Source organism: Lepisosteus platostomus, chromosome 12 (genome assembly GCF_059453375.1).
Source record: "Lepisosteus platostomus isolate fLepPlt1 chromosome 12, fLepPlt1.hap1, whole genome shotgun sequence".
NCBI lineage: Eukaryota > Metazoa > Chordata > Actinopteri > Semionotiformes > Lepisosteidae > Lepisosteus > Lepisosteus platostomus.
Window position 1 is genome coordinate 41,065,712 of NC_142622.1, and position 25,385 is coordinate 41,091,096.

At 37.7% G+C, this 25,385-nt stretch overlaps 2 protein-coding genes across 2 annotated transcripts in view; one reads left to right on the plus strand and one right to left on the minus strand.

Annotated features, from left to right (window-relative positions):
- Window positions 1–21,343, minus strand: part of nudcd1 (NudC domain containing 1) — a 58,867-nt gene extending 37,524 nt beyond the window's left edge. The window contains exons 1-5 of the mRNA XM_088601918.1: window positions 21,112–21,343; window positions 13,233–13,387; window positions 7,387–7,572; window positions 4,273–4,456; window positions 1,656–1,847 (exon numbers count right to left, since the gene is read on the minus strand). Of these exons, the coding sequence (XP_088458044.1) occupies window positions 1,656–1,847; window positions 4,273–4,456; window positions 7,387–7,572; window positions 13,233–13,387; window positions 21,112–21,226 (832 nt within the window). The 5' untranslated portion in view covers window positions 21,227–21,343. The remainder of the gene's footprint in view (window positions 1–1,655; window positions 1,848–4,272; window positions 4,457–7,386; window positions 7,573–13,232; window positions 13,388–21,111) is intronic.
- A 416-nt stretch (window positions 21,344–21,759) lies between these two features.
- On the plus strand, window positions 21,760–24,827 carry eny2 (ENY2 transcription and export complex 2 subunit). Its single transcript, XM_088601919.1, has 5 exons — window positions 21,760–21,899; window positions 22,604–22,681; window positions 23,556–23,626; window positions 23,932–24,006; window positions 24,581–24,827. Exons 2-5 carry the CDS (start codon window positions 22,614–22,616, stop codon window positions 24,655–24,657), a joined length of 291 nt encoding a protein of 96 aa, XP_088458045.1. The 5' UTR covers window positions 21,760–21,899; window positions 22,604–22,613; the 3' UTR covers window positions 24,658–24,827.
- The last annotated feature ends 558 nt before the right edge of the window (window positions 24,828–25,385 follow it).

Below are 25,385 nucleotides of genomic sequence, written 5' to 3' on the forward strand. Positions count from 1 at the left end.
ATAATTTAGTAATTTGAGGAAATTACTCTCCTTACTGCTGCTTAAGAACTTATCTTGCATTCTTACTATATGACCTTCTACTCCTCTCTGGAGAGAAAATTAGCTTAAAGTCCCAGGGATGACAACAGCATTAATATTTCAAACCTAATTTGGTTCGCCAAATTCTCCTTTTGAGAGTGCAAGCCACGTCTTAGGAATATTGGGTATGGAGATGCAGACAGTAAAATGTATTACAATTTCAGTTAGCACCAGTGCAACAAAGCTTCAAGCTCACCGCACCCCATTATTCACCATATCAGCTGTATTATGGCTTTCTTTCGAATACATCCCATAGCCACCTCTGAGGTCATGAGATAAAAATCCCTAAAATGTTTTAAATAAAAATTAAACCAGTTACCACCAATAGTTTTGACATCAATCGCTTTCAGAAACACGTATTTTCTTCTTCAGACAGTACCATATAGAGATCGGATATCATATCAATCATAACCTACTAGACACTTAAATGCACAAGCATTAGTAGTTGGCAATTTGGTTAACGGATAACTAAAGGAACGGCATGGGCAGTGACTCTTCCAATTTTAGATGGAAACAGGAGGCAAAACACACGTAATTGACTGTGGATTCCACTTGTTCCTTTAATGTTTTCCATAACCAGCTAACCTGGAGCCACGAGTTCCATCCTGTGTCATAGCAGCTCTCTGTAGTGCTTGGCCAGAAGGAGGAGGACAGACGTCCCCCAGTGCAGACATCAAGCCATTTATCTTTTGACACGCTGCAAGCTCTGCCGTGCCAGTCACAGCAGAACTGCTGCTGGCTAAAGTGGCAGTGATTCTAGCACTGGTTTCACGGCTAGCTTAACGGCCATTTGTCACTGTTAGTTGGAAAACCCAGACAGCCCTAGCCAGCTCTGCCAAATGTATATACCGCTGCTTAGTCACAATCAGAGTGACATGACCCGGGCTCAAAATCGCAACACCGAAGGTACCGATCTCTATTGAGTGAGTGCCTTTACTGTTCGAACCACTGTGAAGCCCCTTGCACTGTGTCCAATGTTAAAGGGCGTTCATGCTCATAATCCTTTTTGTCTACAGTAGTGAAATAGTCATATCTGAGAAGTGAACTGCACTGGCTGTAACCTTTAGGCTTATTTGTGTATCCAGACTATGGTTCTATAAGATCTTGATTCCTTCATCAGGTGAGGCACTGTTAATATCAATACCACTCTGAGCTACAGACACATTAATGTTTGCAATTTGTCAGATATGTAGGCCTGTCTTTGCTCAGAAAACCCATTTCCAGCAGGGAAGGATTTTCATAGTTATTGGCTTTCCACTTCAGGATAATATTTCACTGATTTCTGTTCAGTAAGATTGCCCTTGAAGAAGCTGTTTGTGAAAATTCACTAAGAAAGTCCATTCTCATCACAATATCTTCAACAGTTAAATTCATTTCCTTGAGTAACCTCAGCTATTTCTGTTATCTATTATGTTGAAGAAAGACAGATACCCATCATTATTTCAGCATGTTTTTTCAAAACTACGAATGTTCGCAAAAATAAAAACTGATGTGAACGTTGGTGTACAGGATTCAGCCTGCACTCTTTCACAAACACCAAGCCCTTTTCTTCAAACTTGAGAAAAATGCTTTCCTACCAGTTTTTTCCTCAACTTCCATGGGTTTTTCGTCATCCTCTTCCAGTGGTTTCCCATCAACGTGAGTGAATTTGAAAGGCTTCCCAGATGCGATCATCAAGCCTTCTCCCTTGGGTTCAATCGCAGCATAGTGAGGAACTGATTTCCCATGCAGAATGCGTCTCTTCGTGATCTCGTATTTTGTTTCCTGTTCTGTAGTTTATGAAAATACAGGAGAAGGGATTAACACACAGGATGTCAAAAACTGCAATTGCTTTGTAAACCTGAACGTGAATTTATAGATGGATAAGAGTAGAAACAATTTTAAATGAGACATTCAGACAGTTCACCACTGGACAGTTATTTTTGTTTCCGAGTTAGAAGATACATATTAGTCTGATATTCAAAAATAGAGTACTGCAGTCTTTTCCACTAAAAAGTATGCAACAGCGTAAAATTAACATTTTGTGTTGTACTGTAACTTTTAGCATGTTGCAAAAGCATTTTAATTTGCACACAACCCGTACTAGAGTCTCCAGAAAAGCAATTATTTTGCATTAGCTCACAAGCTTTGCAAAAAATCTTATTAGAAACATAAGATAAGAAACTAGGGCATTGCTAAAAGAACTTCAGGGTTTTATGCACAAGCAACAACAGTAAGTGAAACACACAGAGCATAAATAAAGCGTATTTAGATTTTCAAAAGGCTTTTAATCTTTTATGAGGACCTTTACAGACAGCAGGCATTGCGGGGGGGATGTGTGTTTGAAAACAAGGGGGATTGAAAACAAGTGGATAGAAAACAGGTTAGGAGACGGTGCTCAAATTGTGGAGATGTAATGTAGTGGGGATACTGCAAGTATCTGTATTCGTACCACCAATCTTTCTAATTTATACTGGTAAACTGGATTAGTCGCATTGGTGCTACAGTGGGATACATGTATCTTCCATTATTGTGGCATGGAAAAGTGAAATTGACTGTACTATGGCAATATTATTGTCTTTATCTGTAGCTATGCACGATTAAGTGAATTACCATATGAGCTTTTAACCCTGTATGTCAAAATGCCCTCAATATTGTATCTCACTACTTCACAGTAGTAAATATGTATAAGGTTAGGAAAAAGAGAATTATACATACTGTAGCTACTACAGTATTTCACAAAGATTCTGTTAAATGCCAGCCAGCCGTTCACAACTATAATATATGAAGCATATGACTCTTAAGTTGAGTATCCTATCAGCAATTAGCGATATTGATATTTTATTCCTTATAATGAAATAATATGGTACAACTATTTTAACATTAGTTGCAACATTTTAAGACATTTTAAATTACATTCATTATGAGTAACTAAGTATTCGTTGTTGGTTTTTTTTACAAATACAAGTGTCTAAAAGGTCTTTATTTCATTTTTATGCAGTCACTACATGGTACGTTCCATATCAGAATCGGTGTGTGTCTGTCACCAATGAGGTTAAAGGAATTATGTGAAAGAAGGATTTCTTTTTGCTGTGATGGATGCTTGGCTTTGACAGGCGGAGAAACCCACTGTGGAATTACAGGCCCTATTCATTCTAATTGACAGCTGCACAGCTATACTCTAATCACCACAAGCATTCACAACGCAAACAAATCTGCTATTTCTTCACACTTCACCCAGTGCACTTTATGCATTTTTAAGAACACTTGACACATGCATCCAGCACAGCCATCCACTTATCCATCTTCAAAACAGCGAACGCATTATGCACCACCACAGAGGACAATCAATTGCAGAAAGTCAAAACTCTCCTGTGAAACACGTCTTGTTAGTTAATATTTAGGTTTTGAAAATTTGAAACTAAGTGGTCAAACACAAAGCCCCCCACAACCTCATCCTAACCCTCCCACGTCCTTCTCCTCCTCCTCCTCCTCCATGGACGTTCCCACCCAAGGGACGCCTAAGAAAGAAATACCCAGCTACTGTACGACAGGGGCACTGTGCAATAAGGACTTGACCAGATCAGCTGCAGCACTCCAAGCCCCATCACCTTCACTCCTGGTAAGACAGGACAGCCTCCAATGATATTGGAGGAAGGACAGTGAAGTATCCCAAATCAGCGTCAATATATATTAACTTCTAATATGCCTTAACAAATTTAGTAAAGAAACAAATATCCTTGTTTGGAAACCTGCAAAATGTAGTGAGGCCAGTTGAAGATAGACCTGTATAAAGTTCCAGCCTTTATTTGTTTTAGTTAAAAATGGCTCTTTAGAATAAAGCCTTATTTACCAAAATGCAAACATTTAGCTAATTTTACGATTGATCTTGCGTAGTACAATGATTTTGAAACATTATATACAAAATTTTAAGTCAATCCGGTACTTAACAAGGAGAGTATTTGTCCACAGAGGCGTGCTCCCTTTGCTCCTATTTAGGCGTGTACTAAGATTCACCGATCCGTAGTACAGTTTTCTTAATAGCTGCTTGAACAGACTGATTAACTTTAGAAGCACCCAGCACCATTTGTTATAGTCTGTAATTTGAATCAGGTCTCCGAAGAGACATATGCATGTGTCCCTACCCTCATTTGGCAAATCTATACCCATTTCAATGTAATGTAGCAGCAAAAATGACATTTAAGAGGTACTTACCCTGTCCGCCTGTATTAGTTATGCTGAGCCATTCAAGTGATACAGAAAACCCACTGCCTTTTACATCCGATTCATCCTTCTCAATTCGCAGTAGGAGAGCCTCCACTGTGTGAGTGCCAGTGCTCACATATGAAAGGCTGTTAATGATGATAAATGGCTCCCCAATATCTTGGTTAAACAACATCTGAAAACATATTTTACAGGCACAGAAGAAAGAAACAATACATTACATGAGTCACCCCGATTGGCAGTAAAAAAACAAAAACACATTTCTACTCTTTGTTTCGGTGGTACAGATTTAGAAATACTCGTGGATATAAACTTAGAATCTGAAATCTGTTGTGTCCACAATGACACCTGGGAAGAAAACGACACAAAGCAGGTGTATAAAATTCAAAGTTTGAGCAAAAGAAAACTACTCATTTTCACAAACTGCAGCCTGAATTCACATTCACATTTCAACCAGTGTGATACTGAAGACCCAGAAAAGGGGTTCTGAAACCGGTACTGTTGACAATAGAAGTGGCAGACAAAGAAAACCCAAAAGGTGTTCATGTTTCTACAGGAACAATAAGACACATGCTAGCGCAAAATAATCCTAAAACATGTGTGGTTGCTCAGAAACCCTTGCTGAAAGGAAATATAAAAATGAAATCAAACCTGGATAAATTAGCTTTTTATACACAACTTTGGGTTCTTTAGCAGTAGTCAATGGCAGGTTGGAAAGCTACGTATGTAAGAGTCCTAACTAGTTTACAACAGCTACAGCATGAAAGCAGATCGTACTGTAGCATGGCGGTGTATCTGAATTGAGAGTGTCGCAGATTAACACGAAATTCAAGGTGCCCTGTCTGCCACCAAGTACAGAGAGCTTGGATCCATCTATAGGAGTACATTCCAGCGAGAAGAGACTCATGCTTCAGCGTTATGTTAAATCACAAGTACATACCCGATTTCTATGCAGTTTAGAGAAAATGTTTTGGGGATATAAAGAAGCTGATGGGACACTTACAAATATATTCTGCCCTTCAAAATGTCCTGGTATGATCATCACTGAGGCCGTATCGTACTTCATGGAAGCTGAGAAAGCTCCCAATAACTTATCTGAATTATGGACACTGTTAAGTTCGGAGCAATGTACTATTTGCCTTAGCTGCTTATCCTGCAGCAGAAATGTTTTCTGTAATAATGAGTGGTGTTTACACTGTGACACATTCGCTTAATATAATTGCACTTTTTGCCAAATATGGTCTTTTGTCAATTATTTCCAATACTTTATGTTTGAGGATGCACTAAACACTAAAGTATAGAAAGACTGTAAATGCAGCAAAACACTAACAATGGTAACAGGAGACTCCAGGCTACATTTAAGAGGGGCTAAGAGTTATTTCATTTGACAAAACATCAAAATTAGTTGAACACCATCTGTTTGTTTTTTTCCCAGTGCAGGGGACATTTTCAATAATCAGACAAGTGTTCGATAACCACGATGAGCTTCAACAATATAAAATTTGAATCTCAAGATAAGATTGAAGTAATTAAGTGACAATTTGGACTAAAAATCTAAGAATGGGTTAACCATTCTACTTTAAAGATTATTCTCTGGTGTCTTCAGATTCACAAATATTCAAACTGACGCCCACACAGCTTCACTGTAGTGGTCCTCTGTGGTTTGTGAGTAATAGACTATTGCTTCACACCAGCATCTGATGACAATGATTTTTCATTTGGCAAAAAATAACAGTCTCTGATTTCAATCAGCAAGTAAAATTATGCTCATTATTTTCTCAGAGAACTAATGTTGTATGAAATGCACATTTTAAAAATGGTTACCACAGTAGATGTCCATATATCTATATTGCACTGTGAAAAACAAATATAATACATGTTTGAAAAAATAAAACAAAAATTAACATCAATTGAATATGGTTACAATAGCACATTTTTTCACAGACCTTTTCTGACTGCACTGAAAATTCTGATAATACAGAAAATGAACCAAATGACCACCACATGATAGAAAGATTTAATAGAATGCACACTGAGACATTAGTGAGATTATACATTTGTTATTAAGCTTAGCTACTTTGAAGAGGTAACCTGTATGATTATTATATCCCATTGAGATAATAATAAGAGCACATAAAAAGGAAAGAATGATTTATGCTCTGCTTTGTATCCTCCATGGCAGTTCAAAATGTACGTATTCGTAAATGTAGAGCTCTTCTGACCTCAGGCTACAGAGGATTAATTAATTTAAAACTCCATGTGTGCTTATCATTTAGCCTGTCCTGTGTTAGTGTTTTATCATGCCTGTCATGTTATCAAATTAATATTCTGCTAGTAACTGCAGATGTTAAATCATCATAAATCTAAACCACTGCTTAAGGAAAAGCAGTGTGTGAAAGAAAACCACATTCATAGAACAAGAAAATACTTCGATTTCTCCGTTTAGATAATAATTACAATAATTAGTCGAAACAAGCAAACAAAAATAAGTGTAACATCTGTTTATAAAATTGGTTATATTCTCAGCAGTTATTCAAAGCTAAGCTTGCTTCTAATGTGTATTGTTAGAAGTGTGCTATATTAATACAGGCCTGAAGTGAACTCTAATGTTTTAATATACTTTCACAAACAAAGCAGACATGGAGTTTTGTCTAAAAAAATAAGATAGCAATAAAAAGGTCACCTATATAACCTGTGTAAATCATTTGGCAACCCTCTTATAAAACATAAAATGCCATTATTAAGCTTTTATATGTAAATTTTCAGAAAAAAGCAATGCATTCCAAAGCAAAGCCATGAACGTATTCGAGTAGACCTCTAATATGTACCTTGATCCTTAGAAACATTCCAAAACACAGGCCAATTCATAATTTGGAGCGAGGAGTTGGTTTTTGTCAGTCAATCTGCTTGGAGCAAAACTCTCAGCCTGCCACAGGACTCTACTAATGCTCCGTCGGGATTTTTTAGGACATGTAGTGAACATTAACAGTGTGGCTTAAACTCAGAATCGTGTGGGGTTCTTCTAACACTCCGGGATGTAATTACACTGTTGGCTGGCCTGGTAAATGTATCTGCGCAGCCTTCAGACCTATGGAGGAATCCTACCTCCCACTTCGCATGTGCACTGTCCCCTCTCTTGCTGGTTCTCAGGAGACACAGCTTGCCGGTCCCGTCGGACAGAGCGACCCAGGTGGAGGACACAAAGCTCAAAGAGGCACACAGGCGGTTCTCGCACGTGCTGAGGTCCGACGGGATCCTGAACACTTCCCTAGGTTTTCCCAAAGCAGTGTCCTGGGATTTAAAAAAAAAAAAAAAAAGCCGTCAACAACCGGTTCTGCCTGGTTCCAGTGCTAATAGGGAACAGCAAACCAATAACTTGCCCTACAAAATAGTTGACTTTTGCTCTTTCACTCGCTCAGTCAGTAGAGAGAGGTTTTGTGAGCAAGTGCTCCATTCTAGAAGTGGACTAGTTGGATATTCTTTTCAGGTGAAGTTTCCAAAAGCTGTAATACCCCACAGATCTTTGCGAGGGATTTAGAAATGGAGTTTTGCCACAGAGTTAGTCGACTACCCTTGAGAAGCAGTCTGTTATTTATATCATTGTTTGCACAGCTCTCTTCCCCGGGTAAAAAGAACATCTGCCACTTATTTTAGCTTATGTTTTAAGTAAAACTTTGATTTTATTTTTGCCGTTGTTGAAGAGATCGTAATATTCGGAGCCCAGCCTTGTATAAGACAAGAAGGAAATAAATAATAGGGAAATGTTAATTACATAAAGTACTCCTTTATAAAACAGAGTACATTCACGAAGTGCTTTAGGAGGCCATTAAGCTTTCTTGTGTTTCACCGCAGGGCACCAAAAGGATGTAATGTATTGAGTGCAGATTTCCACAACAAAAGCAGAACTAAATATTCAGAACCATCAGTGTGAAGAATATTGAAAAAACATTATCCATGATCAAAATTCCACACACCAGTTCAATTAACTCCACTGCAGAATACAGGTAAAATAACTGCAGTCCGGCCAAGCTAAATACACATGAGGAAATGAAATGAAATTCGGCAAACACATCAATGAGAAATTAAAAACGTTCAATCAAAGCCATGTCTTTTTACCACACACACCAGAGGAGAGGCGATTTGAAAAATATATGTATTAATTTGTATTTACAGTATATATATATTATATATACTGTAAATATAGCCTATATTATTACGCATTTAATGGGTGGTGATCAAAGCCAGTTGTAGATAAGATGCCTGGTTCAAAGTTTAATGCCTGCATCACATAAAATATGCTAATTAGATTTTTTTAAATGATATTTTGTCATGATTGAAAAATCAGCCTTTTTACCAATAAGGGAGACAAGGTTTCATTCCATCTTTTGTATTAGTCAGATCAAATCCCAGATAAGATACTGTAACCAACTGTCTCCAACACGGCTGTGTAACTTGCTCCATACTCCCACAACCCTTTGAGTAAAGGGGTGTTTCCCGTTTTTTAATTGAAATTCCCTTCCACAGTTTCTATTTTGTGTCTTTTGGTTAGTGTTTTACTGCCAGATCTGAAAAAGCTGCTGTGGAACATGTACTGTACAATTACAGGCACATTAGAATTGCTAATTATAATTAGCAAAAATTCAAATTATAATGACTAATTAAAGCTTTATAAATACTAATTTGTACTAAATGATACAGACCGCACACTCTACACATCTGGAGCCCTGTGCTACAGGTTTGGACTCTGAGGTTCCAGTTTCCCAGTAGGCAAATTGGAGCAGTAATGGTGGGTACACTGGCGCACCATTTAGCCAGCCTACATATTATTCACAAGGGATTAGGGCCATGTACAGCTTTTATTAAACGAGGGCTGAAAATCATTAATCCTGCAGCAGAAAGATTTTTATGTGTCACTAATGACTACATACCATTTTCAAAGCACACAATTAGCAAACTTTGCAGGTGCCAAAGACCTTCCTACTTAACTAATTACTTTAAACACATTAACAGTACATTTGCTTAGGTATTCAACTGAGGATTTGTTGCCTGTAAAGAAAAACGTCCAAGTTTACAAATATAATAAATGTAATTATGATGCATACAAAACCATACTAAAGAGAAACATCCAATTCAGTAAAAGTCTAAATCAAATGCAATGAGAATCTCACTTATGGTAGACAACGGTTATACTTTCAAAGTAGCAGAAGGTATTCTTTTGAGAAGTGAAACTAATAACTAAATCAATTGCTATTTTTGTGACCAAAGTTCCTTGTTTATATGAAAATTATATTACGAAGGGCTTTACTGAATTGACCCCTGCTAATCTTTCATTTAAAACTTCCATTCACCTACATGAATCAATATACACACACCACCACATACAGGTACTGTATACTGTATGAAGACTGTATAGTGCATTTTGACCACTATCGTCCAGAGACTGCTGGTTAGGAATCTCTTCTAGTTTAGTAGCTGATTGTGAGTGAGAGTACCTAGAGGATATTACAGAGCTGTCCCAGCACAGAGAGGATTAGGAGTGCCTGAAGTTGCCTGGGATTTTCATGGTCAGGACAACACCTTGGAGTCTGAAGTGATATCAGTGAGAGAAGCACTAAGGCCTTCATTTCGTGCATCAGTGAGTTTTCCATTCTGAGGCAACAGAGTTGAAGAACAATTAATTTTGTCTTCACCAAATCAGGTTACGAAAAGAAAACAAAATGAACCAGCGATTTAAAGTGAAAGCAAAAGAAGTCTTCTTTACAAGCATTCTTTAGTGAGGCAACAAACTCCCTTTTCCTTTCCATAAAAATTCTCAAACCAGATATAATACAGTTCAGGTGGGGAGCTGCGTCAGCATGCGTAGGCTGCAAAGGAACAAGTAATAGGTTTATTCCATGCTGAAAAGAGAAGAGAGAAAACGCAACGTTTCGGCCGTGGAGCCTTCTTCGGGTGTGAGGTGTAATGTGTTTTAGTTACCCACAGGGTACCTGCTGGGCGGGACGCCAGTCCATCACAGGACACACTCAGACACAGACTCACACAAGGGGCCAAGTTTCCCAGAAGCCAATTAACCTACTTGGATGTTTTTGGCCTGTGGAAGGAAAGCAGAGCACCCAGAGGAAACCTACACAAACACAGGGAGAGCATACAGACAACACCTCAGGTCCAGTTAGCAATGCTAACCACTGCACGACCGCGCCACCTCTCATTAGAGTAAATTAATGTGTAAAAACTGGACTATAAACCACCTAAAGATGATAAAAAAAGAATGTATGTTCATTTACAAGTTTCATTAGTGCATTATCTCATTTCAAAATGTATTAAATGTTTAATTTATTTTAGTTAGCCATGTGCAAACTAATAGTGAAGTGCTAGAAAGAAGAGCTATTACAAATTACTGTGAAGGTACTAAACCGCATGTGTATTTATCCATGCAAAGTAGGCTCAGTATAACACTCTACAGTTAATTTACGGAACTTCTACCTCAACCCCTGTCCCCCTACGGACAAATTACGAAAAATAAACTTTTTGAAATGAAGTGAATTTTTAAACAAATATCACGGGTGAGTGGGTAGGACGATTAACTTCAATATACTGTAGCATCTTGGATTTCAGCAGATTAAGCCTGTCAAAGTTTTTAAGCATAGTGCACACAATGTTGAAATCCTCCCACAGGCACAAAACACACACAGATACAACATTCCCCAAGCCTGCTTTTATTCTGATATTTGTTTTCTAGAAACTCTTTTTAAAAAATTCCCATTTCATGCCACAGTCCTATGGTCAGCATTATCCTACAGTATTTGTAATGCCGATATGACCTTCACAGACCAAAAGGGGAAGAGTTTTTTTTTTTAAATGTGTAAAATTAGTATTAATCTTAGGGAACTAGAGATGTCTTCAAAGAAACTAACCAAATTCCCTTGCTTCAAAAAGGTACCTTTTCACTTTAGCATTTTTGGTGGCTTATTCTAATCCAGATCGAGGCGAGACCAAGGTTAACATATCTATGTCACAGAACTGGGTGATTTGCAAATTCTATACTGGCTTCAGACATAAATGAACTGCTAGCTACAAATAAATGCCAGAAAGCACAATTAGTGAAATGATCCATAACAGATTTTAGGCTTTGTTCCCAAAAGCAAACAATCTGACTTAGCTGACCAAGCTGAAGAGCAAAAAAAACTGCATCACACATTAATGCAATTTATAGCATTATTTCACACACTGATATGAATACATTTACGCAGGTTGACTGCATTCTAAAAAACGTGAAAAGAAAAGCAGTACCTAAGTGCTCAACAACCTTTATTTCAAATACGATGCATAATTTATTTTGGTGAAATTAATACTTTTCTCAAACATTTAATGTGCAGCTCATACTGGCTGGAAAATAAACCGCTTCTATTACATCAGAAATTGCCTCTTCTCTCACCGGCTGCTTTCCAGCACTATTGCATCGGCTTCATAAAACCTGACAATTGCTACAGATCTTTTTTTTTCCTTCAGGGAAACATAAATATTAAATCGAAAAGGCAAGAAGCAAAAGTTAAATTACAGCAACTATTTTCTCACTAATATAGAACGAGAGCTGTGCAGAGAATATTAACATGGTAAAACTGGGTAACAAATATTAACACTATCCTGTTGGTTCACATTCACTCTCAAAACGGATGGCAGGTCGATGCTTTTCCATTTCCACACGCAGCCCAAATCCCAGATTTTAACCTCCTAGAAAGCAGGAAAAATATTGAGAGGAAGACTTAATCCTGAAATCGAAACTGTAACCCTTTTAAATGTCAAAACTACAAGAACAGCAGGTGGCCAGGATCTGTGAATGAGAAATGGGTAAACACATTCCTCATTACCACCAGTTATTACGGGCATTTTATTCTCTATTTTATCATCATTGCCATTGTCCGATAGAGCTGACAAGGAATAAACATCGTTTTATGGCCAACTGGACACCAGCAGCTGAGGAGGCCTTTAGATCTTTGCAAAACACTTAGTGCATCACAGTAGCACTTAGCGCCACAGACATCAATACTGAAACTATTGTCCCAAATGAGGCATCAGAGTGCATCCACACTATAGTGTAATGATAATGGGGGGGGGGGAACAGTGATCTGCTTGAGCAGAAACTTCTGCCCTAGGAAAGAAGGTATGACATGGCCTTATCCTTGTAACCCACCGTAAACTGAAGTCCCCCTCCTTAATCCTTACCCTGTGTGTGTGTAACCCCTCTGAGGAGTTTCAGTCTCTGTCTGTCAAAGTCCCATGGGTGGAGGTAAATAAACGTGTTGTTGCCGGCACATCAGGGATGTGCGAGCTTCATTCTGTGCGAATCCCCCGGTCATTACAATAGTTTAAAGTGCATCATGTCAATCGACGTAATTCCATTGCCATTTACCCCTCTTTTTGCACATTTTGGAGTGAAAGAGCCTAGGGCCTACGAACACCCAAATCCGGCCCTGGCAGGAGCTGTTTATGCTTCACACATTCAGCATTAATGGGAAGTAGGTGGTTCCAGTTTCAGAGGACATATTAGTTTGCACCTCTGCCATGAACATCAGCAGGACACATCACTGACAGAATGCAGGGTGGTGAGCCGCTTATTTTAAATCTACCCTTCTGGCAGACGAGATAGCAGTGATGTTTATTACCCTCTGGCACGCATGGCTGTGGCTCATGCACATGAGTTGCCCTGTTTCCACTGGGTATATACAAGCTTAAGTGTTAATCGTACACACCGCTCACAATAAAGTTGGCTGAAGAGCCATGCTCGGGTTTTCTGCATGTTATTTTACATGCACCGGGTTAAGAGGGGAAACCACACTTGGTACAGCAGATCTGAGACGAGAGGGTAGGCCTTGACTCTGTCAATCCAAATCTGAAACTTTTAGGAAGATTTGCAGCCACTGCAACACACGCCATCCATTTAAAATGCTTACCAACGTCACCGTGAGATTCAGCACCCTGTTCATTTGGTCAATGTAGTACACACTGTCCTCGTACCAGGGGTCAATGTGCAGGTAGTTATACATGCCAAAGGCACGCACGTGATCCAAGGTGTATTGATTATCCCGAAGCTTGACCTCAGCCACACCTACAAAAGAAATAAAAGGAGGTTATCCTTGTGCAACCTGGCATGCCTGGCATAAAATAACACTGTAAGACATTGCCGCCATTACTGAAATGCTTATTAGAAACATGATTTCTGCTTTAAAACAGAAGCGTTGAATCCGAATTGAATTTGCAGCTTGAGAATAGTCTCATTTTTGTGCAATGTCGTCTAAGATGATTGAAAGACCACCAGCCGGAATACACCTCATGAGACCGCCAGTCACAGACTTAGCGTTGCTTTTTAATGAACGAGTATTATTACCACTGGCCTGTCAGACAACATTATATTAACAAGAAAGCACAGCAGCATGTGTACAGAACAGGCAAGCTAAAACAACACTCCTGTTCTTAAGAATCTGCACTGGTACCCTGTATTTTATCATATTGATTTACAAAGCAATCCGGAGTCTGGCTCCAACTTATCTGCTGTTATCTGAGCCGTTACCACAACACATCTGTGCTTATGCTTTGCCATATAAAGAATAAGAGGTTTTGAACGTTCTAAGCTTGTGATTGAAACCTGAGGGTGTGCAATCCATCTCCTTATCAATGGTGTTCCCTCCTGATTATATCAGTCTACACATCTGTTGTCTTTCCAAATCCCAAAATACAAATTATTACAAGACTCATCTCTTTGAGTTTCCTTTTGATGATGTTTTGTACCACGTAGATTAAACAATTATTTGATTATGCAGAGTTCCTTTATGCAGGGTTATCATGGAGGAGTCGCCCACAGAGAGTGCTGATTAATCAATTAAAAGTTCTGCAGCTGCTTTGAAAATCTGAGGCATTACTGAGTCAGGGCCATTCCCAACAAAGTCCAAAAACATAAAGTAAAGAACGAAATCTCTTCCTGCAAATATTGTTGTATGAAAGGCATTCATATTTTTTAAAATAGTAATTTAATTTAACGGACCTTAATACCTTATTATCATATAAGGGAAGAAGTTAAAGGTTTATTCCATGCTGAAAAGAGAAGAAAACACAACGTTTCTGTGGAGCCTTCTCACACCCGAAGAAGACTCCACAGCCGAAAAGTTGTGTTTTCTTCCTTCTCTTTTCAGCATGGAATAAACCTTTAACTTGTTCCTTTGCAGCCGACGCATGCTGACGCAGCTCCCCACCTGAACTACTTATTATCATATATTTTGTTGCACAGCTGAATACAAACTATAATAGCTAAACTATAGGAGCAGATATTTATAAAGGCAAGACACAAAACACATTAACATCTCACATTGTTCTTAAACTTTTAACACACATTTCCTGTTTAGCATTAGTGAAAAATATTACTGTATCTCCAATGATTTGACTACTTTTGACCGTAAATTAAGAACTACTAGAGTTAAAGATGTATTCTTCTGTGTGAGTTTATTTTTTTTTAAATGTGCTCTCAGGGCCTTAACTTTGGTCCTACAAATCACAGGTCTTACAAACTTGTAGACAGACTTTTCTTCTATTTTAGATCATTCTTGAAGAATCTGAGAGAGCTCTCCGCATTCTAATCATTCCACCAACAGATGCTAATTAAACTTAAATACATGCCAACTAATTCACAAAACCTGAACAGCTCACTGCCTTAGAGAATTGTCCCACAAACTCTACCATGATTGATTAGTACACAAAATGTTCAAAAATGCTAATGCCTTCTTAATTATGATGCGACATAACCAAGAAAGATGCATTGGCTGTATTAAGACTTCCGGAATTTTAAAGAGGTAGTAATATAAAGATATAAAAGTTTTGCCCTTGACAGAATGACTTACTGCAAAGCAATTAATCATTTATTCTAAATGTATTAACGGTCAGACTATACATCATTTCAGCCACTGTGTATGTATAAGTCACCTAAATCATTTTGTTAGTAGTTCACCACACTGCTTGCAGCCTTGTTACATAGTGTACAAAAATTCATTTTAAACCCCCTAGCTATTCACATCAAATAGCTTTCGCATTACTCCTGCATATATCATTACACACTTAAATCAAACCTTAAATTCTTAAAGCCTTACCATTTACCAGAAAAATATTTTAAAGGGGACAGTGATCACTAACAACAGTCCACACATCTCCAGTCTCTACGCTGCGTTACTAATCAGGCCTGGCCTCGGTGGCGTCACTTGTATCTGAGCTGATCAAACGAGATGTTTTGGGGATCGGTTACCTTCCGTCCACAACGTCTCCTTTGAATTCCCTCGGATGCAAGAGCAAATACCGTGTATTTATTATGAGTGACTGCAGAAATAAATACAACTCTTAGTTGATAGTGTCACCGCCTATCAACATAAAACATAAAAGCTTATGTTATTTTACCACACACTGAAATAAACATATCATTCATGGGGGGAAAAAAAACTAACAAAACGGATCAAGGCAAGGACGGACACACACACACACACACACACACACACACACACACACACACACACACACACACACACACACACACACCAGGGACAGTTTACCCAGAAGCCAGTTAACCTAGCAGTATGTTTTTGCACAGTGGGAGGAAACTGGAGCACCCCAGATTAAACACATTTGAATATGGGCAGAACAGACAAACTCTGTTTGTAGAAGACACAGACACCTATCCCCGCTCTGGAATCGAACCCAGGGCCTCAGGCAGCAAAGCCCAACACTACGCCTCAGGGCCTCTCACTAAAACTCATGTAAAAGGGGAAAAAAGTAACTTCACTCGCTTCATTTTAAGCTCTATTTCAGATCACACCACATACTTATTATTTTTTAATCCAGAAAATGAAACCATTTTGCACATTACCTCGGCATTCACACGGACTCCTAGTCCCCGAGAGCTCCGGCCCTCCCAAGTCTCATAAGACTTTGACACAGTGGGAATTCAGATCATAAAGATCATTAACAATTCAGCCAGAACAAAAAGACCAGAAGACCCTGTGGCTCACCAACAACAGGGCCAAAACAGAATAAAAATTTCAGCCGTGTAACCACTTATGAAACTAGAGGATTTGATCAGGAAGAGAAAAGCTGCAAGAAATTACTTACTTGAATTTGCAATAGGCACTTCAGTAAAAATCCTCCATATAACCAGGGCCTAGAAGTGCACATCACTCCATTAACAAATATCCAGGGGTGCAGCTGAAAGCAGACTGGAACTCATTAAAAGCCCTACCAAGAAAGTCCTTCAGCAATTTAAATCTACCGAACATCAAAAGAAACGTGGCTCGTAATTATGACACATCCACAAGGTTAGCATCAAGAAAATAATCTTTTTGGCAGGGAGTGCACTGACAAATTACTGAACCGACATGACACTGGTGAATTCATTATGCTTCTTCACGTGCCATCATCAGGTCTGCCTACTGTGAAAGTCACAAGCTGGGACTGTGTGTGGCCACCACTGGAAACAACAATCTATGTAGCTACAATGCCTGCTTTGCACCTGGTTAAAGATGTAGGATCGTCACAAGACAACATGCTTCTTCGTTATTCTTGGAGCCCGCGATGCCATCTCGTCTATAAATGTTAGAACTGAAGAAAATACAGTTAAAATCTGAGGAGCTGGGCATCCACATCACAAATGTCGCGTCCTCGCTTGTAAGACAAACACTGTTACATGAGCAGCATGATGACAGTAATTGCGGGAGTGTTGTCATCTAAGGGTGTGTCCACAGGAAGCAGTGGAGATTCTAGGACTTGATCAATGTAACTCCACGCAGGCAGGCATTCAGTCCTCAGGATCACGTGTGTGCAAGCAACACTCATGCACTGACAAATTAAAAACCGTGACTTGTACAGTTCAAGAACTTAGGTGAGGCTAAGGACTGAGTCATAGGCACTAATACTGTGTATATTGCATAAGAACGAGCAATAAACTATCTATATGCCAAGCAGTTTATCACTCAGAGAAGAAACACAACCTACTACTCCATTTTTCATTGGGAAGTGAAGTCCATGGTTGAATTGAAAAGTCCATTAGGCTAGAGCCCATTTACTGTAGCATTACGCACACTGGACGGACATGACTCACCCACACAGTCCATCAGTTATCCCCCCATTAAAGGAGGAATTTACGCAGCGGGGTTGCAATGAAGTACCTTGCACCTCGCTCAAGAGTGCAAAAGCAGTGTCTGCTGTAGAAATGCGAACCGACATCCTTTTCGACCAGGAGTTCAGAACTCCTAACCCCGTCCCCTTCATTACAAAGAAAAAAAGAGAATGTTTCATGTTGTGAAAAAATGGTACTTTTTCGCTGGAGTGCTGAACACTAACAAAAGAGGCACTTAAGAAGTTAGGAAAGAAAGAGGTTTCTGCCACTTTGAAACAAGATTGGCTTCCCCCCCCAGTCTACAATTTTGTTCTGTTGAACACCACATTTCTTATATAGACTGCACTATCACCAGTCTAAAACAATATAGTTAGACTGCAGGAGAGGAGCTCTGTTCTTAAAACCAAGGGTAAATGACTGCCTAATGGAGACCTTATGCAGCGCTTGAAATGTAAATCAAATCCCTTTTCACTTTTAATAATTCCTCATATTTAAAGTCAAATTCGGCTGCAGCCAATTTGACCAGTGAAGTATTAAACAACGGAAAAAATGAACGTAAGATCAACTGCAATTAAAAAATGTAACTCATATAAATATTTAACATCTGTAACAGGTATTATTAAAAATAAGTCAATTACAAGTTAACATCTAACCATTTAATCTCTTTTAGTTCCAAATCCTATGAAAATTGGAAATATTGAGTAAGCTGTTTCGTTCATGATGACAAAATCATTTGTACTGCACTTGTGCCATCTTGTGGCAATCAAACCTAAACCTGGTTCAAGGAACTTCCTTCCTTTCTGAAACTTCTGTCTCTAGTCATTTTGATTCAAGAGCCAGAGACTGAGTTTATTCTAGGGATCAAAACCAGGGACTCAAAATGTAGAATCATTGCCGAATTCATAATTCACGTGTATAGTTTTGAATCAACTGATCTTGGCAACATCAGGGAGACTAAAGTGGTACAGTGCATTCAAAGCTCTTACAAAATATTGTCCAAGGAAATGTTGTGTAGGTTTAAAAAAAAAATGTCTAGAGATATTGGATTTGCAAATAGAAATGGAATTTCATATTCTGTACAACTTCCATCTGCTCTAATTATTGTAAAATCCTTTGGGGCATCCATGAGCTACGAACAGCTATATTTTCAGTACAGTTTGGCAACTGTGGTGAATGTTAATATTTTTTCTATCTAGGGTGCACTGCTCAGTGAATTGCAAATAACATTAATAAGGGAACTACCTAGAAGGGAAAAATAGTTTCTCTCCTCCCAAGGGTTTAGACCAACGCAACACAGACAATGTACTCCAGATGGGAAATTGTGTTAGAAATTAGGACACCTTAGCATTATGTTTAGATGAGTACAGATCACAGATTTTAACAAAACTCTTTTAAAATATATGGATTTTTACTTATGTACATACATATTTGGCATATTAACTATGCAGGCAGTATGGAAGACAAAACACAGCTAAAGGATATACAAACACCCAGTGACACTGAAAGGGCTTCATCTCAGATTGAGATGGTGAATTATTTCATTAAATTCCTATTATTCCATTAACTTTCAATTACTAAAACATAAATCTCCAAAAAAAGACAAATGAACTATATTAATGTATCAATGAGGCCATGGCAGCTAGAAATACCAGCGTTAACTTTCTAATCCACTTATGTCAGCCAGTCTCTGTTTTTAGCACAGCTCTAATGTGAGCATGAAATCATTTAGCAATTCAAATGTCCAGATCAATGCTGACCACACCTGATCTCAGAGGCCTGCAGTCCAGTTGGTTTTATAAGTCTGTTTAAGTCTCCAAACCACAGGGAACAGGGAAAAAGAGTTATGAGTGGAACTGCATTAAAAACCTGCAAACACAACAGTACTACGAGTCTGTCATTGGGCAATTCAGGTTTAGCATTTGAAGAATGCTGCTAACTGTAGTGGCCATAGCCATCCTAAGATGCCAAAGGCTTTTCAGCAGAGAACAGGAAAGATAGAGGAGTTCTCATCAAAGAATAAGAGTGCGCAATTACTGGACATTGCTCATAAAGACAGGATATAGAGGTAATATTAAGGAGGTCCCCCAGTACCAGTATTACATCATAGTTACTCTATGGAGCTTCCTTAAAGAGGGAACCCGAGTTTGGTCAAAACGTTCATCTAGTGACTAAACTGCCCCGCAGGAAGCCCAGGGTGGTCACAAAAATCAAGAAATAGGCCATAGGCCATACACAGAAATTATATTGGGGGGGGAATGGGGGTAATCAGCTGCCCTGGGTTTTCTTTGTACCTGCAGGGAACCTTGCATTCCACAGTTTACTGAATTCATTCTTTCCTCAAAAATTGTTATGGAATTTCAAAATTCCTATAAGGATTTTTACATTACACGTAAAAGCTTATGACTAAGGCGCAGATAATTGCCATAAACTATTTATTGCTACCACCTTAAGAGCATAAAATTGTCAAACTAACATTGCATCCTTATGATCATCAGTCAGATACTATGGTTTGCTACAGTAGAAAACAAAACAAAATATGAAAGGTTGCACACTATTGAACCTATACACAGCACAGTTCAAGGTAATGCTATTGGCATTCTTTTGACTATTTGTCTTTTTCCATCTCTTCATCACTTCAGGTTTTACAACCAGGTATAATGGCTTTATTTTCTTTTATCTGTAACACATGAAGCACTAGCAACAAGATGATGCTGCAAATAAGCAAGACATTCAAAGACAGAATCACTGATATCACAAGGAAAGCACTTTAAATGTAATGAAAGTGACTTTTTACAGTGCCAAAGACAGGTATTAAAATACATGCTTCTTTTTAGCAAAAATCAAATTTCGTGAATTTATATACAGTACATGTGTATAGTTGCACTTCTTGCCAGTTATAGAACTTCATCAAAACAGATTTCCATAGTTTATACTTTTTCTGATTATTGTATTTTAAACAATTATGCCTAATAAAGATAATACATGCCATACTCAGAGGACAGTTGACTGAACATACTGATCAGTTAATCAGCACATGTAGCAAAATTGCCATCTAATGAAAATGCATCGCCTTCTTAGTACATTTTAAAGGGATATATTTAGATGTATAATTTAGTAACAGTTAAATGTGTTCTGTTTTGCAAGGTTAAATTAATTTAAGTACAGAGCAAGGATGAAACTTCATTTTCTTATGAACATATCTGGATATCATTTACCAATCACCCTGTAATTAATTGTCACTTGGCAATGCTTGACTGCAAAAGATGTAAGTGTGTAATAAATCGATATTATTCCTAATTTGGTTAAAAAATTGAAAACCCTCCTTGAGCTGAACTTTTTGTCTCTGTCTCATCTTCTCAAACTAAAATCAACGTAAACAAACAGCTGATTGATACTAAGATTGTAATATAAAGGTATAAAGTAGTGTAACTGAGGAGACAAGAAGTTTGTGGTTCTTTCTCGAAGAACATATAAAGACTGTTAAGAATAAGGATAACTTTTAAGTTGAACACCATATTATTAGACCACAGTTTTGTAAAAATAAAAAATACCACAGCGCAGCAGACAACATATAAAAAAACAACTGTTTCCCCAAACAAATGTTTACACTCTTCATATCTATAATACTCTTATATACAACCACAAGATTTTACTGTTGTTCTCAATTCTCTAAATGGACTTACCAGCATCAAGCTCAATTTTATAGATTGGTAAAGGGTCGAGAGACAACCTGTAACTTTCAAAGCTGGGATCCAGTAGCTGCCTGTTTACTTTCAAAGAGTAATTTGAAGCCGCCATTTCGTAATGAAACTGTGGAAAACTGTACTTGTCTAAATTGATAGCGGATTGCGTTTCTTCTTTACTGAAAATTCTCTATTATGCCAAAACCCCACGCGTTTCCTGTTTGTTCCACTTCGGAATTATGATGAAAAGGAACCTTTTATGCCCTGTGGTGTTGTGGGATTTGTAGTTTTATTTTATGAATTTGCGAACGGGAGGCCGTGAAAGATTTAGAAAAAGGTCACATATTGAGGAACACCAGTTAAAATAACGGAGAGCACCGCTAAAAAGGTATTAACATTTATATTATTTTCTTCTGATTTTAACTTTCTGTTTGCCTGTTATTGCTTTCATTTATCACAACAAGAGCTGCATTTAAAGGAACAAGCAGAGGCAAATACCACTCTGGATAGAAAAATATATAAAGGAAAACAAACATTTCAGCTACGACGTCTTCTTCAATTGTGTGCAAAAAAAAGAGCATTTAAATATACTTTACAAAACTTCCTTAAATGTAGAAGTCAGTTTCCCAATGTGCAGCGGTTAGAGCTAGGAACTTATATTCTTCCATACAAGTTGCAGCACGGAATATAAAATTTGGAGGCGCGGCATGCAGGTTTGTTTCCCAGAGAGCTGAGAGAAGAACAGCAAATTAACTGAATGCGACAGTAAAGCCTTGTGGAGGTTTTTGGTGAGGTTTGCTACATTGTCTCTACCAAAAAATGTTTATATACGCTTCATAAAGAAGCATTGAATTTGTATGTCAACTCACATGTTGATACCGTTATGACAAATAATATAATGTCGAAAAAGGGGCAAAGCCAAATATGGGGATATATGGCAAAAAACAAACGTGAATAATTTCAAGTCCACGTTGTCTGGACGTTTTGAAAATCAAATCAAATCCTCGGTTAAAGCAAACAATCGTGTCTGGGCCATGTTTACAAAGCTGTGAGAATATCAGTGTTCTTATTGCTGCTACTGTGTTGAGGAAACCCGGTTTGGAGAATATTGTTTTCACGTCAACATGTGAAAATATAATGTTCAGAAAGATTTCATTAAAAAACTTTCTATCCGTAATGCAAATGTAATATTCCAGTGTAAGAGAAGTACCTAGAAATCTTGTGCGATCGTTAAATTGTGTGATCTGTTGTCTGTGATTACTAAGGGATTATTAGCTATTTCGATTTAATTGACTTTTTACCGGCATAATCGAAGGGCGTTTATGCATATTGGATATTGTCAAATAAAAAAGTAAAGGATGTGTTCTGTTGCGTGAGTAGTAATCGGGCGTGTTCAGAAAACTATCCATTTTAAATGAACGCAGAAGCAAACCCAGGTTTCCACTGCGTGGTTACGTGCTAACAGTGTTCTTTGTCTCGGGTTGCGTTACAGGTTGAAGAAAATGAGTAAAGAGGCACAAATGAGAGCAACAATTAACCAGAAACTAATTGAAATGGGCGAGCGAGAGCGGTAAGTGCCACCGAGTTTGGAAATGATCAAAGTTATATTACAGTTATATTACATTACAGTACACGGTGACTTTCACCTGCAGGTAAAAACTGGTTGGACATTTGTTGCACTGTAGTTGGGAGATAAACGAGTCTAATGGCAAATTGCGCTAAAGCAGTGGCATTATCAAGGATATTATCAAGATAGAGAGGTGACTGAACTAGCCAGCGGGGTGGTGTTATTTAGTAAGACTTGTCCATTTCAAATCGAGGAACGTAAAACCAGGGCTAAGCAAAGCAATAGAAAGACGTTTGTTGAAGATTGTGGACGTTGGTGGAGCTGAAATGTCCTCAAAGAAAAGCATAAGGTTGATTTTAGCTTTAAATGGGACTTGGCACAAGCTTCTGATATCCTAGATGGTACTGGCGAGGTCACAACAGGAGCAGTACTTCAAGACCTGTTTGTAAAAGGATGCAGTAGCATAACTGGAAATTTAGGGGATAAGCAATTACGTATGAAAACAGGTGACTCAGAAGTTGTCATTAAATGGAACTAGGAATCCAACAATATTGTTGAATTTCCTGGGATCTAGAAAACTGGATGAGATCTTCAGGAAAATATGCTTATACAATGAAATGGGCATGATATCCCAAAGGGCCTGTTCTTGTGAGTGACCTTATGTTTTTTTTATGCTTTTCATAATGCAACAGGTGCTACAAAATAGTTAATATTGTTTCTGTAAGCATGCATAGTGCTTGCCCAGCAATAAGCATAGGGTTATCGTTTTTTTTTCCATATCTCCTAGGCAATTGAATGAGGAAGCTGATTGACAGTTAAGCAACCTTTTTTATTCCCGTAAGATTTACAATTACTGACTAATTTTGTAATTATACAGACTCAAGGAGTTGCTCAGAGCGAAACTTATTGAATGTGGGTGGAAGGACCAATTAAAAGCACACTGTAAAGGTATGTCAATTGAGTTTGTTTGTCAGGTTAGCATTCTTGAATTCAGATTGCTTTTTAATTTTGATCTACTGGCCTGATCATTTTTTCTGAATGAGGCTTTAATTGGAGTTGCACACTTTGAATAAACCAATCTATAACATAAGAAACAGCTCAGAGAAGTTTTAATGACAAACAAAACAGTACAGGTGTATTATAATTGGAGAATACAATATTGATTTCGAGTGGCTCACAAGTATCCTCTCAAAACAATATACATTTATGCCTTGATTGTTTGAAAAATATTAAAATGGAAGGTTATTTTACAGATGTGATCGGGGAAAAAGGACTGGAGCATGTCACAGTGGAAGACTTGGTTGCAGAAATCACGCCAAAAGGAAGAGGTATTTTATCATTTTTCTTTCAGTAATTGTATTAAAATTGCATTTGTATTTATTTTTATAATGACAAGTAAAGTAAAAAATATTGCTGTTGTAATGACAGTTCTTTGTTTAGTTGTTCTGGAGCTTATTTACAAGTACAGTTTGAAAAATATATATGCTTTATGGATCTTAGGACTTATGTTTTTGACAGTTGCAATCTAGACAGTCAATAAAATGTATTTTTATCATATATAGAAGTTCTTTATTTAATAAAATTGGCTAAACATACAAAACACTAATACCCATTGTTCACAATTGACCTACCCCTATAAGGCACCTCTTGATATTACTGAATGTTAAACATATATTGTTTATTTTAACCTTATTTTATAATTAAGTTCTTCGTTTTTGCAGGAAATTTTCTGTTTCCGATTTTACGGACAAAATTCCCCTTGAGCAATTTGTCCATTAAACTGAAGCTTTACTCTAGAAAGTTTTACTGTAATTGGTTCTGTCAGAATGTGTTAATGTACAGTATCTGTGCTCTCCTTTGTCCTGCTTTATAAAATGTTTCTTTTCATTTTTTCTCTTTTAGCTCTTGTACCAGACAGTGTGAAGAAAGAACTTTTGCAGAGAATAAGAGCATTTTTAGCTCAGCATGCCACACTATAAATGGAACCGTTTCTGCTTTTTTCCTTTGTTTATTCGTAGCCCTGACAAAAATCAATTTCCCATTTCTTTCAGTACATTGCTAAAGGTGAAATTAATAAATGGTAATTCTTCGGTTTTAAGTTAGTTTTTGATATTGACTTTGAACAAATTAAATGAATTTTAATAAGTCATATTGATCATGTATTTTTGTTACTGTTACACATTTAAGAATGGCATAACAGGTGTTTTCTACAGTCATAGTAAATTCATTTTTTCCTGTACAAAAAATTCCTTTTTTGTACAAAAGGGATTCTCAGCTGTGTTGTTGGTGAACCACGCGCTTGAATTTGTTTAAGCTGAGGTCTTGCGTCACGCATAATTCACCCCCTTAGTTGCCCTTTTCATTTAGTTGCTGAAGATATTGTGGATTGCTTTTCCACTATTGCATTTCATAAATAAATGTCTAATAATTTCTGAGTAAAAATTAAAATCTTGGAAGTATTTCTAACCAACTTAATATTAAAATATAACAGGTAGTGGTTCCACAGGACCTGCATTGTGAACCCTTGTGTACCCTGTACAAAAAGTAGTACATCACTGCATAACAGTAAAAACGTAATAGTCTAATTATTACAATCTTCATAAGTACTGTAGACTAATACATCTTTCTAAATGAATTTTTCTCAATAGTCTGTTAGCCTATTCTTTCACATGAAGTCACATTGGATTAAAAGGTTTTGCACTGTTGG

Coding starts and splice junctions, on each gene's coding strand:
- eny2 (XM_088601919.1), top strand. CDS start 22,614: ATGAGTAAAGAGGCACAAATGAGAGCAACAATTAACCAGAAACTAATT. Junction 22,682..23,555: donor GAAATGGGCGAGCGAGAGCG/GTAAGTGCCACC, acceptor GTAATTATACAG/ACTCAAGGAGTTGCTCAGAG. Junction 23,627..23,931: donor ATTAAAAGCACACTGTAAAG/GTATGTCAATTG, acceptor GTTATTTTACAG/ATGTGATCGGGGAAAAAGGA.